This window comes from Thermobia domestica, chromosome 1, assembly GCF_964235325.1.
Source record: "Thermobia domestica chromosome 1, izTheDome1.hap1.1, whole genome shotgun sequence".
NCBI classification, from domain to species: Eukaryota; Metazoa; Arthropoda; class Insecta; order Zygentoma; family Lepismatidae; genus Thermobia; species Thermobia domestica.
The window spans coordinates 82,263,704-82,280,033 of NC_137454.1; the positions used below are offsets into that span (position 1 = coordinate 82,263,704).

At 37.2% G+C, this 16,330-nt stretch overlaps 1 protein-coding gene across 1 annotated transcript in view; it reads left to right on the forward strand.

The window, feature by feature from the left end:
- LOC145666231 (putative gustatory receptor 28a) overlaps window positions 1-16,330 on the forward strand; it is a 62,258-nt gene that overhangs the window by 35,724 nt on the left and 10,204 nt on the right. Inside the window, exons 2-3 of the mRNA XM_081733298.1 lie at window positions 5,344-5,412; window positions 12,130-12,219. Coding sequence (XP_081589424.1) covers window positions 5,344-5,412; window positions 12,130-12,219 — 159 coding nt within the window. The remainder of the gene's footprint in view (window positions 1-5,343; window positions 5,413-12,129; window positions 12,220-16,330) is intronic.

Below are 16,330 nucleotides of genomic sequence, written 5' to 3' on the forward strand. Positions count from 1 at the left end.
TGCACAGCAATGAGTTGAGCATTAACTCCGGCTCAATGTAAATATATTCTTTGACCTGCTTGCGAGACTGCTTTAACAGTTATGCCACTACATAATAATGTGCTTCTATACCAGGCCAACTCTAATTATGCATTTGTTTTAGAGAGAAAATTAATCTCAAGTCTTCCCAGTTTACCGTATTTACATGAATGTATGACATACCTTTGATTTAAGATGCACTTACAATCGTTTTTTTTTTTAACTCAATGGAAGCAGTAAGTTGAATACTATCTCCACACCCTCATCTAGATCGTAACTTTACGCACCATCATTTTTTCGACTGTCTTCCCAGATAATATTATTTTTTCTTTCTACCTCTTCTTTCTGAATAATGCATTGGAAATGTAGCATTTCTTGAACGACTTTAATAGATGCCAAATATTTTTCCAAGATACGACGGAAAACCAATGTCTCGCTGCGTTCCACCGCGCGAAGTTCCGTTTAACGTTACTTTTACAGCATGAAAATACAGGGATTTACTATTACACATAATACATAATTATTTTTTTTTTAATCAAAAGATCAGATCCCGAAAAAGTGGAGGAGAGTTGAAGTGGGCATAGATGATGGCAAAGCAAGAGATAATACAGTAAGTGGAAGATAGTTTAGGAAAAAGAACACGCTCTACCCATGGTCAGTGCCCCAGAGATGTCGTAGTTCATTTCGATGTTCGTAGAACCACATCACAATATATTCAGCAGCGTGAATAAGCACATTGTTATCTTATTGTTTCATTGACCAAAAACAACCTATGGGACACATGATACCTCAAAATGTTCCATAAACACTGGAAGTAATACGTTTTGTGAGCATAATTACTGGACTCATGAAATAACTGGAATTTCGGTCCGACAATATCGCAGAGATGTCCCTATGTTTCAAGATAGGAGGAAGGCAGTTCGGGGCACAAGCTTCTATGAGCCTTCTGCCATAGAGCATTGTTGGCATAATCAGAAGATTAAAAATGGCAACCTGATCGTGAATGTTCAAGTGAATGCAAACCTGATCGTGCCCCAGAGTTCTAAAGAATCGCATCTTTCACTTCCTAGAATTCCTCTGGACCGCCACACAGCATCATTTGTTGATCCATCTGGTCTCCAGACTTAATTATTTATTGAAAATGTATGAAACCAGTTAATATGGATATGAAGATTCTGAAGTATCAAAAAGTATAAAAATTTTCCGAAGAATGAAATTAGATGTAGCATTAATCAAATTCCAAAGAGGTACATTCCTTGTCATATGAATGGGTGGGAACAGTGGCAGTATAAGTTGTCATTTATTAACTTATCGGTATTTTGACCAAAATGTTACTTATACCGTGTTATGGTTTCCAGTTATTCATATATGTATAAAAAGGACTTTTAGATCTTCATTTCTTATAAGCATGAAGGAAAAGGGTACAAGTAAAACATTTATTAGTAATTCGTCCAAATTGTAATGGCTGCGATATAAGAAGGATGATTAACAAAACATAAGCAGTTTTTCAGGATAGTTCAATAACTCTTTCTATCAAATAAGGTGCCATATTCTTTATTATGGTTTCACATGAACACAAAAGTGTTAATCAATATCGAAAAGAAATGACATCTTGTTTCTCAACTTTTAGTAAGTACCTTTGTGTAAATGTCAAATCCCTTTGACAAACAAAATAAATGATGTATAAATAAGGGAAGATAAGTCTATTTGCTATCATAAGTTCCCGTGAATAACACTCTCTAGAGAAAACCGTACACACTACAAAGTTAGTATAAGCTCAGAAAACATGATAGTAAGAGATATTTCAAGAGATAAAAATAAATGACAGTTCCCTATTACAATCAAATGTAAGTACAGTAGCTATATAACCACGCAATGGTGTATTTATTATCTTGATTGGTAAATAATATGTACCTAGGTATATAAGCGCCATGTTGTTCAGAAACTAGGTCAAATCAATTATGGTTGTAGAAAATCGTCGTGCGACTCTTCGAGGTGTTGACTGTTCTCCAGTAGGTACTGAACAATATGTGTGCAGTGCGAATGTCCATCGTCAGTATTGCGTTATTTATCGTATCTTGGACGATTTTGATTATTTTAACGTTCTTTGCTATTGTTCTTTTAATACGTGAAAATATTTATAAAGACAGTATATTAACGTCAACAGGGCTGATCGCATGGAATCTTGACTTATTAATTGTCTCATGTTCGGGTTTACTCTCGTACGGTTTTAGCATAAAGAATTTCTACAAAATCAAAGAAATGATTCAGTTGATGAAAGGATATGAAGCAGAACTGAAAATTCCATCAAGTAAATTCAATGTTTCACAACTTTGTGTTGGAACCTATGTTTTTGTTCTTGTGGTTGTAAATGTGTATGATTGTTTGTCATTTACAAATTTCTTTCGGGATTCTAGAAGACTTTTTCTGACTTTCTATTATTTCCTAAGATTACCGCCAATTCCCGTTGATTTGTGTGTCTATATCATTCTAACTAAACTTGCCAGATGCTTTTCAGCCATAAACTCTCGCATTTCAACAGAACATCCATGTTACGAGTCAACAACAATACGACCCTTACAGTTGGAGCAAGATTTCAGATTTGTGTCAAAGCTAAGTGCGCTATCATCCAACTCTCTGTCAGCAGCAGATGTTCGTCAAATTTTACGTAAACATGCTTTGTTCTGTCAAAATATTGAAGATTTCACATCATTGTTTGGCATTCCTATTTTTGCTGCGGTTTTATCTTGTGTTATTTTATTAATAGCTAAATTGTATTTCTTTTGGGTATATGTCTATCACAAATTATTTGATAATATCAACAGTGTTATTGCAGAAGGACTTTGGCCTTTAATTTACATATGTAGATTGTTTGTAATCACGTGGTCATGTGAGCAGGTTACTGAAAAGGTATGTTAAAAACTACTAAATATACATTGTTTTAGTATTAGCGTTATTATTGACTAAAGTTTCAAAAGGCCTTTCTCCTAGTAGATATTGTTAAAATCTGTTATTTTGCATGCAAATAACTCGATCACATATATAACTTTCAAAGTTAGGGCACAATTCAGGATACTTTCAAATCATAACTGTCCATAATAAATAATTGACTTTTTTCTTTACTAAGAGTGTCATATATTGTATTTAATGTATTCAAAAGAGAACAGGTTATTGTAACTTTTAATTTGGAAAGTAGAATTTATATTGATATATAGAAAGTTCTTTATTGATATAAATATTAAAGTACTTTTTAAAATGTTATATCAATGATTAACTACTCCCAAAAAGATTTAGCTATCTCAGAGCAAGATTGTCGCGCCATGTCTTCACATGTTGACATGTTCTGAAAATATAGTCAACCTCATCGAAATGTGTCATATCTCAACTTTTTAATAGAATGCAAATTTAAAGTTTTTTTCTTAACTTCCAACTTTAAACCTTTATCTAATAAGGCTTTTCTTGATTTTTCTGATCTCGTAGACCCTTTGTAGTGACTTAATTTTCCGCGGGTCCTCATGAAATCAAAAATGATTTTTACAATGTATTTTACATACGTATAAAAATAAGGGGGCACGGTGGTTCAGTGGTACAGTGCTTACCTCTAGTGCATGGCGTCCCTGGTTCGATCCCGGTTCAAGTAAGTTTGTGGTGGACAACATCGTGTCCGTTTCCTCCCAATTCTCATTCAACCATTCTTCCATCACCATTCACTTGATTTCGTCATTGTTTCCCTTAGCCTAAAGGGCATAATCGTGGGACGTTAAACTCAAAGATTTCATTTTCTTATGCTCTGAGGCTAAGCAAGAATGAAATGGTGGAATGTAGAAAGTGGGAGGAAATTTCGAGAATCCTAGAAATCTATCTACACTGTGTTGCTCTGGTGGAACCGGTTGTCGGGTCTGAACAGATCCGGTTCTAGAACCGGTTCTTCGGATCCAGGTCTGGAACCGGTTCCCAAGATCCGTTTCTGGAACCGGGTTTTCGGATCCACGTCTGGAACCGGTTCCTAAGATCCAGTTCTGGAACCGGGTTTTCGGATCCAGGTCTGGAACCGGTTCCTAAGATCCAGTTCTGGAACCGGGTTTTCGGATCCAAATCCGGAACCGGTTCTGGAAATCGAATCTCCGAGAACCGGCTCCTCGTGGAACCGGTCCCGCCGGAACCGGAACTTTGTGGCTATTTTTAGTTTGTTCATCACAAACCTACTTAGCTCGCGCTGAAATTGAAGTAGGGCATCTACACATTAGAAAGGGAGTGCTCTACCACTGAGCAACCGCGGTCCAAACCTAATGGTATTGTGTAGCTTGAAAATTATATATATATTGGGTCTTTCTTTAAATAATAATAAATAGAAATTACGTGTCACCAAACAAAACTTTCTCCCTCTCTTTTGTTAAAATAAATCATATCACACACTGAGAAGAAAACGTTCCTAATGTATGACACAATATATTAGATAGTCTTTTAATCCTTAGTTTGAAGCAATAGAACTCTAATTTTTACTGGTGTGGGCTTCCCTCACAAGTCGTATGCGTCTAGATATAGGGGACGCGGGTTCGATCCCGGCAGGAGCTCATATCCCGATGTTAAGCTGTAGGACCCTTGTGTCATATAGTCTCGGTGCTGAAAGGGACAGGCTAAACCTCAGGCTTTCTAACCAATTTTTTCGCGAACCGCCCTGGGCGCACTATAGGTATTACTGAAATATTTATTTATGAAGTAAGAGCAAAATTGTCGTATTCTTTTTAAAATCTTCGAAAAAAATAAAGAAAAAATCTCTTCCCTCCACACAGAGAAAACGTATGTATGTGGCGTACGTAAAAACGTAGGTTACATGCGTAAATCCTGTAGTTTTTGGACTTAACGTATGACTATAGGTAACATTCTGCAGCAAAGCTATAACTGAAAACGTATGTTTTATAATATTTTCCATATAAGTGTTCCATCTATACGTACTTTCCGTATGGCCGTATATATAGGCTGTAAAGATCTCATATACAGATGGACTTATATCACATATTGCTGACGTATGTAATATACAGAAGACTATTAGATGTTAGACATCCTGTAGAGGCAAGATCTAAGCAGGAAAAAAGCAGTAGGTATATAGCACTCTTTTGTCAACTTAGTATTCCAACAGCAGCAAATCATTTCTTTCTCATCAAATAGAAGAGAATTACTAAGATTATCTTTAAAATTTCAAGATAATTTTAAATTTATTGCGCTGTAATAACTAGTTTGAAAGCTATATTTAAATAAAACATTATAATATGCAAAAAAAAAAAAAGCTGTAATTAATCTAAATATGTTCCTCTTTCGTTTTAGGCAAAACGCACTGGAGTACTCTTGCATAAGATTCGAAGTCCCACGATGGATGCTGAAACAAAAGAAGAGGTAAATAAATAAGTTGTTTTTTAATTTAGGTTGGAAAATAAACCGTAGTTATTTTCGGTAGTTAATATAGATTTCATCATATTTCGCAAATTATGATATAATTTACAGAAATACACAAACAACGATTTAAAAATAATCTGGTTCGATTCTCATTGAAACTAACATAAAGTAGTTCAGATTCAATAGTGAGCTATCTGTGTTAGTGGCATACACAGAATGTTATCGAGAGCAGGGTTTAAACTCTTAAGTTTATGTCTTTGAGAATTTTTGTATTTATTACATACTTTAATATGGCAAAAATGTAGAATGACCAAATTTAGAAAGTTAAAAACTAGACACTTGGCAAAACTGGCCTAATGTAACAATCAACCTAGATAAAGCCGTTGTGATCTCATTCACTCCAGTAAGAAAGAAGTATCGATCATTTCAAAATAACCAGGTTCTTTTTATTTATTTAACCTTATTCCAATTTTAATGTTTACTTTATCTTTCAACATTTAACAGAAACCAAGTTTAAGGTCATCTATTGTCTTTTGAATGTCATAATTTTTATGGCTGCATTGCTTGTAGAAAGGTTGGTCTCTCATTCAAGAAATTACTTGTTTACTACCTAACTACGAGCCAAAAATGGGAAGCTTTAAAAAACAGAAAAAGGACATTTTGAGACCCGTTTACATTTTTGGGGGGACACCGGACGACTTTCTGAAAAAACAATTCAATTCCATTGAAACGGAACGTCCGGTTCAGTGATGAAGTGGGTCACCGGGCCACGAATTATGTCTGGGTTGGTGTCACATCTCAGACCTGGTGACCAGACCATCCGCATACCCAAGCAGTACCCGTGTCCATAAAATCCAAATTGACCCAGACAGACCCTCAAGGAGCCGAAATATCAGCTCTGCAGTATTTTCTAGTTGCTTAATGATGTCCATTACTCCCAGTTTGGCCTTTCTTAATCAAGGTACTATATTTTGAATATTCCAAATATAATTCCATATTTATTCGTCTTCCCAAACTGAAAAGTAATGCAATGATTTTGGAACAAATACTATACACATGTTGCGTACATGTTCCACAAACTGATGTGGGTTTTCCATACCTCATATCCTGCAGTTATCCCTCTGAACTTTACCGGATGTATGGAAGGTTGCTTCGTCAGAAAAAGCTACCCTTTTAAGAAAATCATTTTCCTCTTCAATGTGAGATAGCATTTCAACAGTCAATTTATATCTACAAGGATTGTCATTAAAGTTAAGTTTTTGAACAAGCTGTAGCTTGTATGCTTTGAAACGTAACCTTTTGTGCACGATATCATGCACAGTCAAATGCGGAATTTGCAGTTGTGTACTCACGCAGACCCAGCTTCCAGCAAATGTTTGTGCCATCTAACAATGCAATAATGGTTTGGTGCTTCCTGTTCGTATTGTTGGCTAAATCTTCTCTGTACTCTTACAGGGAACTTTAATTCTGCAAATCAAAATCAGCACTCCACTATCTGACGAACAGTAAAGGATGCCATTAAACTCGCAGCATTCAATCATCTGGTGGCCAAGGGCGCCCATCAGGGGAGGGGCAAGATGGAGTGCTCACCCCTCTCTGGAAGAAATTCTACTTCAGAAGATCGAAAAACCCAATAGACTGTTTAGAATAGTTACCGCAAAATTTGAGACTATATTTGAAATTTCTCTTATACTTGTCCCCCTGCAAACCACAACATGGTCGCCCTTGCTGCTGGCCATAAAATTCTATTCTTTCCTCTTTCCGAAAAGCAAAACCGGACGATTCTGTCACTATCAGTTCTCGAGTTATTCAAATTTATTATTAGTATTTTTCACCCGGACACACAGTATTTGTTAATTAATAATCTATGGTTTTATTCCGTATCAAAAAATTAAGCAAAGATTAAGAAGCTTAACGTTACGAAAAACATGCATATATACGAGGATGGTTCAATAATTATTGTCCCTGACCTATAAGCAGTATTATTTTTCCAAAAAGTATCCTTTTATAGTATTGCACTCCTTCCACCTTGCTGTAAACCCACTACACCAGCTTCAAAGAAAGTCTCTGGCTGAGCCGTGAGCCATTCCTCCACAGCTTCAATAATAGCTGCATTTGAGTGAAGCTTCTTCCCCTTGAGGTGCTCCTTCAACTTTGGGAACAAATAAAAATCTCTAGGGGCGCGGTCGGGTAAGTAGAGAGGATGTTCCAACACAACAAAACCAGCAGCATGGATTGCGGCACCAGTAAGATGGCTTTTGTGGGCCGGAGCATTATCTTGGTGGAACAGCACTGTTCGCTACAAGATCCCGTGCCGTTTTTCCTTGATTTCTTCGCGTAACTTAGGGATTAGGGCTGCATAATAGGCCCCCATGATAGTGTGTCCAACCTCTAGGCAGTCAATACGGAGCACACTCTTCGCATCCCAAAAAATTGTGGCCATAACCTTGCGTTCTGATGCTTGCATCTTGAACTTGCGTGGAGGAGACGAACTGCTGTGCCGCTACACCATGCTCTGTAGTTTGGACTCGGGATCATAGTGGTGGAGCCACGTCTCGTCCACTGTCACAAATCTATCACAGAACTGTTTCAAGTTTGCTCCCATAACCTCCAAACCAGCCCTTGAACATCGAACTCTGTCTTTCTGATGTTCATAGATAACATTTTGGGTACCCATCGCGCTGACACCTTTTTGAATCCCAAGTGTTCATGCACAATGGTTTCCACTGAGCCTACAGAGATGTGCATGATATCTGCTAACTATTGCACCGTGATTCGTCTGTCTGCTATAGTCGCATCATGCACAGCATCATTGTTTTCTGGGGTGCATGCTGTTATTGGGGGACCAGCACCAGGGGCCTGTTGACAGCTTTCCCTGCCGCAACGGAAGTCGCGGCACCAGTTCTTTACCACATGGTAGGAAGAAGCCCCATCACCCAACACACTGATCATGTCCTCATGAATCTCCTTTAGGCTTAACCCCTTTTTTTGAAGATACTTGATGACAGCTCGTTGTTCGGTTTTCTCCATTTTTCAAGCTAGGTGCCACCTCTCACACCTGAAACGACAAAAAAGAATATTAATATAGCAACTATGGTTCTGAAATTTAGCATATAGGCATCTAAGACATTAGGCTACAATATCGCCCATAATCCATAACAGTTCAAGTATTTTAAATATGCTAGTGACAATAAATATTGAACCTCCCTCGTGTATATATATATACAGCAAATAAATAAATAATCCTTTGAAGCACAATATAATTATCAATCATTATTGCCAACAATCAACATACATATTAGAATATAAAAGTTTGTTTCTTCTTGATTTGCTCTTAAGTATATAATTTTGTTTAGCTTGATATCATTTGTCGATTGACATTTGTATCAAGTTGCATAATATTAAAGTTATACAAAAAATAAAGTTTAAGCTTATCATAATTTTGGCCTATATCTAATAAATCATAAGTATGCTTTTGATCAAATTAATGGTATCAATGACATAATATATTCACATAAAACACAAATTTACATGTGCACAACTAAATATTACCATTTAGCATGTACACCGTTGAAATGAATCCACAAGTTTTTTTTCTTTCTTTTTTTACAATAATGAACCCACAATAATGCCCTGAGTACATTATTATGGAACCGTAGTTTATTTAAAACGGGAACAAGTTTGTCTTTTGTTTTGCAGTCCACCCTTTTGATTTTATTCTTACAAATATACCACAAATTTTCGATCGGATTGATGTTAATTGAGTTTCAGGCCAGTCTAAAATGTTTACTTCGTTCTCTTCGAAAAATGATTGAATTTTTTTAGACATGTAGCACGATGCCAAATCTTGCTGTAAAATGGCAAAGCCATTTCATTGAATTTTGTTGAATTTTGGACCCTCGGAAGGCCTTCTTGACTTAAGGCTGTCTTTTCAACAAATACTGAGGGACTGCTGAATTTTGAACGTAAGTTCCTGCATAAACAAGATCTTTCTAAAGGTCAAAAATACTCTTCTGTGGGTCAATTTTACATGCACGAAGAGGCATAGTTGTAGTGGAGCGTTTATGACCTGATTTCTCTTTCCTACGTTGAGAAATAGACACATTGGGTAAGAAGTCGTCCACATATTACGTAACGCGGCAAGAGGGGGGGAGGGAGTTCGCCCTTGCGTTACGAAGATGACAAAGGAAGGAGGGGGTTTAGGTCTTCGTTACATAACGCAAGTTTTTCTTTGCTGTAATTTTTATTTTTATTCTCAGGTTTATATGCAATCTTTTAAACAAATAACTTTACTCAGTTCTTTTCTTTTTTCCCGTTTTTCACATGGGGAGAATACTTTCATTTTGGACATAAAGGGCACTAAAACTGTCCCCAAAAGCTATGAATTCGACACTAATATAGGTCATTTTCAATTATTTTTACATGTCACTATCCCCTCTTAGGAGTACTAATGAGAACTGAATTTAGATTTAAACAGCATCGGAAGTGCCACTGGTAATCTACACCGATTCGACATTACTATAGGTCATTTTCGATCATTTTTATAGATGTCACCCTCCCTCAAGTTATGGAGTTAAATTTTAATTTAAACAGCATCGAAGTCTCTGTTTATCTCATCGACCCCTAAAACAATGGATTTGACACTAACATTGGTCATTTTAGATCATTTTTATATATTTCCCCCTCCCTCAAGATGCACCTTCAAAGTGAAATGATAAAAACATCGAGGCCAAGATCGGTCATTTGGATCGGAAAATTTGATCAAGATCGGTCGGGTGCTTAAGAGTTATTAAATTACAAACATAGTCACTTTCATTTTTATATATATAGAAAAATAAATATTTCTATTGTTTTGGAAAATTGCAAACTATAGCCTAAATAAATTGAATCATCCAGAACGATTCGAAAACGCACTAGACACCAGCATGACTAGTCGAACCATGCGTGTATTAGAACACAATAAATCTCCGTTTTGTAGCTATTGCAGCATTGGGTTTACGGAACACGCTTTTCTGGAGTTAGTTGTTAGTGAACGTAATCACCGCTTGAAAATGTCCTCGTGTTCCCACTCGTATCTCTATTTCTGAAAATATTATGTAAAACCTTTGATTTGAATCATTATCACTCCTTCCTTCTAAGGGGTTTCGCAGAAGAAACAGAAGAAATTGTTTTTTGTGAAATAATAATTTTCGTGACGGAACGATCCACGATTTGCAGATCAAAATAAGGAATTAAAAACCTAATTCGTCGGGTATTCATCTCGTACTAAATTTGATTTTTAGATTTTATATTTCTGAAGAAATCGAGTTCATTCACATTCTCGCACTGATTTAGGATAAGAATAATTTTAAAAGGCAGAAACTGAAGTCTAAAGTCCAAAGAAAATGTTCGAAACTTTGTTCACAAACGAGATGTCCCTCTTCTTTCACGTGTGCAGCCACTCGAATCTGTTGTCGACGAGGAAGAGAATTTTGCATCGTCGACACTGGCGAACTTCAAATGCACGAAGCATCCTGGATTCCTGAAAAAGAGGTCGATGTCAGTATTTTAGATGCGGTTTCAACTGCATCTTCCGGCAGTATTTTCCTCCTTTTCATCATCGGTGACCTAAAAGGATGAGTACGGCAGAATGCAGTTTTAAAAAATTAGAACTGGTTAATTAAACAACCTTATGGGTTTAAAATATTACTGCGGTTCTACTATTTTGTAATATGTACTTTCATTTATTGGCGAAAAGCACTATAAATATCGATATATTCAGAATACAAGCATTTTGTAATAAAATATTCTACCTTTAAAATAGTTTTTTATTGTAATAACCCCCAAAATAAGCAAAGTTGGTCAAAAAACAAAAATCAAAATGTGTTACGTAACGAAGGGGGGAAGGAGTTCTGCCTTGCGTTACGAAGTGTGAGAAGGGGGAGAGAGGGTGTAAAAATTGGTCAAAAATAGCGTTACATAATATGTGGACATCCCCTAACACCTTACTTAGCAGCAATCTCTCTTTGAGTTACGGAAATATTTTGTTCAATGTCACAATAGTTTGCTCCTTTCTTGGACTAATATCCATCTTGCACTGTAAATATAACAAGTAATACAAAATAAGAAAGTGACCCTTCACAAAGAACAAAAGTACCAACTGTACCAAAACTCACCCAAAACCACATCTAACTACAATGCGACTTTGTAGGAACACTGCGGAACTTCCAATTTTCTGAAACAAACAAGAATAATAACCAGCAACAATGTTTAAAGCTGCAAGAATCCGATTATGCTGAAAATTGAAGTTTGACTCCAATAAATTGCCCAAGGGTGTACTATGTATGTCTTGCTAGTTGGTTGCTTGTTTTTTTTTTATCATTATTTATTTTAGAGTTCTTTTCAGCACGAGTCTATATGAGACGTGGACCTACATCTCCGAATTATATGGGTTACTATCGGGAATCAAACTTAATTCGCACTATTAGTGTCATAATTGAAAAAACCTTGCTGAGTGTATACGCTCAAATATCATTTTTATCTTAAGAAGTAGCATGGTTACCGTACGCCATTAATTTATAGGTTTAAAACAGTCAGTGCATGAAGATTTACACTCACTCATGTCATTTGGTTCAGCTTCAATGAGTTACATCAATTGATTTATGTATCTTTTTTGAGCAGTTTTTGTATGATAATAATGTTGATTTTTAAAACTTTAATATATATCTTTTCTTTCAGATTCAGTTCTTTTCGTCACAGATGCTGCATAGGAAAATAGAATTTTCAGCTTGTGGTTTCTTCACGTTGGATTTTACACTACTGTGCTCGGTAAGCATTTTTGGAAGTTAATTTATATAAAGTATATGGTATACAATGATCACCCATTGAATTGGAGACGCCTCCCTAATACTGTGTGGCACCACTTTTCAGTCTGATAACGGCCTCAACCTGCCGCGACATGGACTCGACGAGGCGCCTGAGGTGTTGTTGTGGCATCTCAATCCATAGCTGCTGCAGTCTCCCACAGAGCCCACATGTTGATCGGAAGAGGGTTCATAGCCCGAAGGGTCATTCCATGGCGTTCCAGATGTGTTCGATGGGATTGAAGTCTGGTGACCGTGATGGCCAGAAGTGTTGTCAGATCAGAGGAGTACTCATCAAACTAGTCTGCTGCCATCCTAGAGCGGTGGGTCGGCGCATTGTCCTGCTAAAAGATGAAATCATTATCCATATGTTGCAGCGGAGTAAATGACAGGATATGGTCATCCAGAAGATTGCAGTGGCGTTCATTTGTGTCGCACGTGTTAAGAGATCCATTTCAGACCACGTAAACATGCCCCAGATGAGAATACCACCACTACCGCTCTACACAGTTCCCTGCTGGCATGATGCACTGATGATTCCTTGCCTCGTGCGGTTGGCGACGCACCCGTACCCATTCATCGGCATGTACCAATGTAAAACGTACCTCATCTGACCAGGCAATCTTTTTCCACATTTCCATGGTCCAATGGCGGTGTCCTTCGCTCATGCTAGACGTTTTTCCTGTGCTGTGTGGCTAGATGGGGTACTCGTGTGGGCCGATGGCTTCTGTACTCCATGGCGAGTAGAGGTTTGTGGATTGTGTGGCTGCTAACACGGCGTTGTTGAACTGTATTGAATCTCTCCGCGATTTGATGCACTGTGGCCAGTCTATCGGCTGTTACGAGTGGGCCAGTCGGCGCCTTCTCCTGTCATCGACACGCCCCTGAGCGTAGTATTTTGTCCCTGGGTGTGTTGTTTTACCGGAAGTCAGATACTCATGATACAACCTTGATACAATTGTCTTTGAAAATCCGAGTACCGCAGCCATCTCTGAAATCGAGCATCCAGTCTTCTGGCTCCTTCGATTTGACCACTGTCAAATGCACTTAGGTTCTTCATCTTGCCCATCACACACTGCACTGACACGGATACCGAGAGAGAAAGTACATGGCAGCAGTGTATGCGTTATGCGTTTCATTCACATGCACTAGTGGAGCCTCTACAGAGTGGTTTCTGCACCTGTCCAGCTGTCTCTAATTCAATTGGTGATCAGTGTGTAAAGTCTTGTATATACACCACCGTTTGTGAAAATTGCAATACCAAGCATAAATGACGAGAATGCATTTAAATTCAAAATTTATACGACAATGTGTGAAGTACAAATTTTTACAATTTCGGACCTTAGTAGCACCCTGGTTCGGTATGAAATCGCGCTTTTGTTATGGCTTGATTTTTAACTAACACGAATATGCTACTTATTTCCTTTCTGTCTCTCTGTATCCCTCTCTCTCTCCTTTCCCAGCTCTGCCATAACAAAAACGAATTCCACCATACCTATACTCAATCTCCACCGAAGCTGGAGACGACGGATATGAATATAAGTACCGTTAATTGTGTGAACGAGTATATAGATTAACTCGATATAAATAACAAGCTAGATATGACTTTGCAAGAAAATAAAATTCTACTCTATAGTATGTAACACACATAATCGTGGCTATAAATTGAATTACATGCGAATTGCATCAATCGTACAAATATGTAAGACTTACTACTTTTCGATTTACACAAATTATTAATGTTTCCTTTCGGTGAGCTCTATCTTTTGCAAATCGTTAAGGATCTATAGGTGGCTTTTCTTTTGTATTAATATGTTTATGATACGCACAATAATTTTCGACCGGTCAATCCACCTTGAGACCGTCGGCATTTTTGCCGATCCCAAACGTTTCAGCATTCTTGCCAATTTGATGTCGAGAACATAATCCAAACAACCCCTGCGGGGCTTCTAACCCGTTCCTACTACTACTACTACTACTACTACTACAACGTTAGCTGTGGATCTATATAGTACAAGGGCAAACGTACTACTACTACATTTGCTGTGGATCTATATAGTACAAGGGCAAACTTATTTTAATGAAAGAAGTTTAATGAAAATTTTAAAACAATGATCGTTAAATCACTTTTTGAATATTATTTTTAATCTTATTTTAACGAAAGAAGTGTTATAAACATTTTTAAAAGTAGTAAAAAAAAACTGTCCGTAACCCTCGCCAAAAACATTTTTGTTACTAGCATGTTACGCTAGACCACTTTTTTTCTTCTTTTTTTAATTTTTAATTAAATACTTTATTGCACTGTTATCGATCGATTACATCAGAATCAATAAACAAACAAAAGTTGTACTCTTAGCAGCCAATTACATCGGAAAGCATAAACAAACATACAATGGACATATTAATAAATTGCTGCAAGAAAATTAGCAAACTTTTGTTTACGAATTGGAAATGCAATAGTGTGCATGCGTAACAAAAGTTGGTGGATGTACAAAGTCACATTACCATTAAAATCATTACATAAAAGAATATCTATAGTATGGGACGTGATCCACAGAATTGCATTATGTTTAGTACAGGGATAAAAGTGATAATCAGGAAATAACATTAGTGACAGACAAGTGATAGTATAAGGAGTTGTTCGGGATATACGGGCAATAATTTTTTGATAGTGAGACCAAATTGTAACGTTCTTTGAACAACTATCGAGCCGGTGTTGTAAAGTATCGAGAGCATGACAGGTGCCGCAGAAAGAGAGGCTGCGGATACCTAATTCATAGAGTCTCCCGTTTGTAGGGTATATATTATGAACAACACTGTACCACAGAGATTGCAGGGCAGGGGACAATATCGGTGCATTAATGTTCGCCCAGATTTGCGTCCAGTTTTTCATTGGGTAATGTTCTGCTATACGGGGAACAGAAACTGTGATAGAGTGAAATTGATTATATAATTGCTTTACGGAAAGGTCTTCAAGGTGACTCCGTGCGATAAGCGAGTAGCTAATATCAATAAATACGTCCTTGAGGTATGGCACAATACTAGCCCATGGTTGTGTATGCAGGGGAGCTTGTAGCTCAATATGACGTAATGTTACACACAAAGCCTTGCTGGAAAGGGAGTCGGAATATAAACATAATGTTTGACACACGCGATTCAGTAACAGCGAGTAGCTCTGAAGTTGAATATTTTTAAGACCGAGGCCGCCAGCACCTTTTGATAAACACACAGTCTCGTGACTTACTCTGAGGCAGTGATTATGCCACAGCAGTTGCCCTGTGTGTTTTCGTATCACACTGAGGTATTTCTTCGGCAAGGAAAATAATTGTGTCAAAAACCAAAGACGACTAAAAATAAAAACATTTAACAGGTAAACTCGGCCTGCAAGACTTACATGCCGGGCTTTACTTTGGTGAATGAGTGCAACCAAAGTACATGTTGTGGTATGAAAATTGTATTCTATAGTTCTGCTATGCGACGTTGCCAAGTTACACCTAAGATTTTGATGCGATCAGTACAAGAAATCATAGAAAAATACACGTGTTGGTCAGCCGGATTTATACACATCAGGCGTGACTTTTGTTTATTCAGAACAGCACCTGAAATGCGCTCATAGTTCGATATGAGATTTTCAACACGTGACAGTTCTTGTGGACTGTTAAGAAAACAATGTATATCATCGACGAATGCTTGTAATTTTAAGGTTGTTGCACCAATCTGTATACCTTGAATGTGTTGTTCCAGTTTTAAAAGAAATGGCACGAGAACCAAGCTATACAGAATGGAAGACAGGGGGCAGCCTTGTGCAATGCCTCGACGTACATTGATGGGATTTGTAAGTGCACCATTAACTTTTAATTTTACATATCGTTGAGTATAAAGAAATTTAATCAAATTAAGAAAACTGTCTCCGAAACCATATTTTGCAAGTACTGTAAACATATAATCATGTGACAACCTATCAAATGCCTTATGGAAATCAAGAGCTAATATAGCTGCCTGTGGAGAACTAGTTTTCTGACACCAATGAATACCTTCTCGTATATTACTTAATGCTAAGTACATAGGTTTGGTAT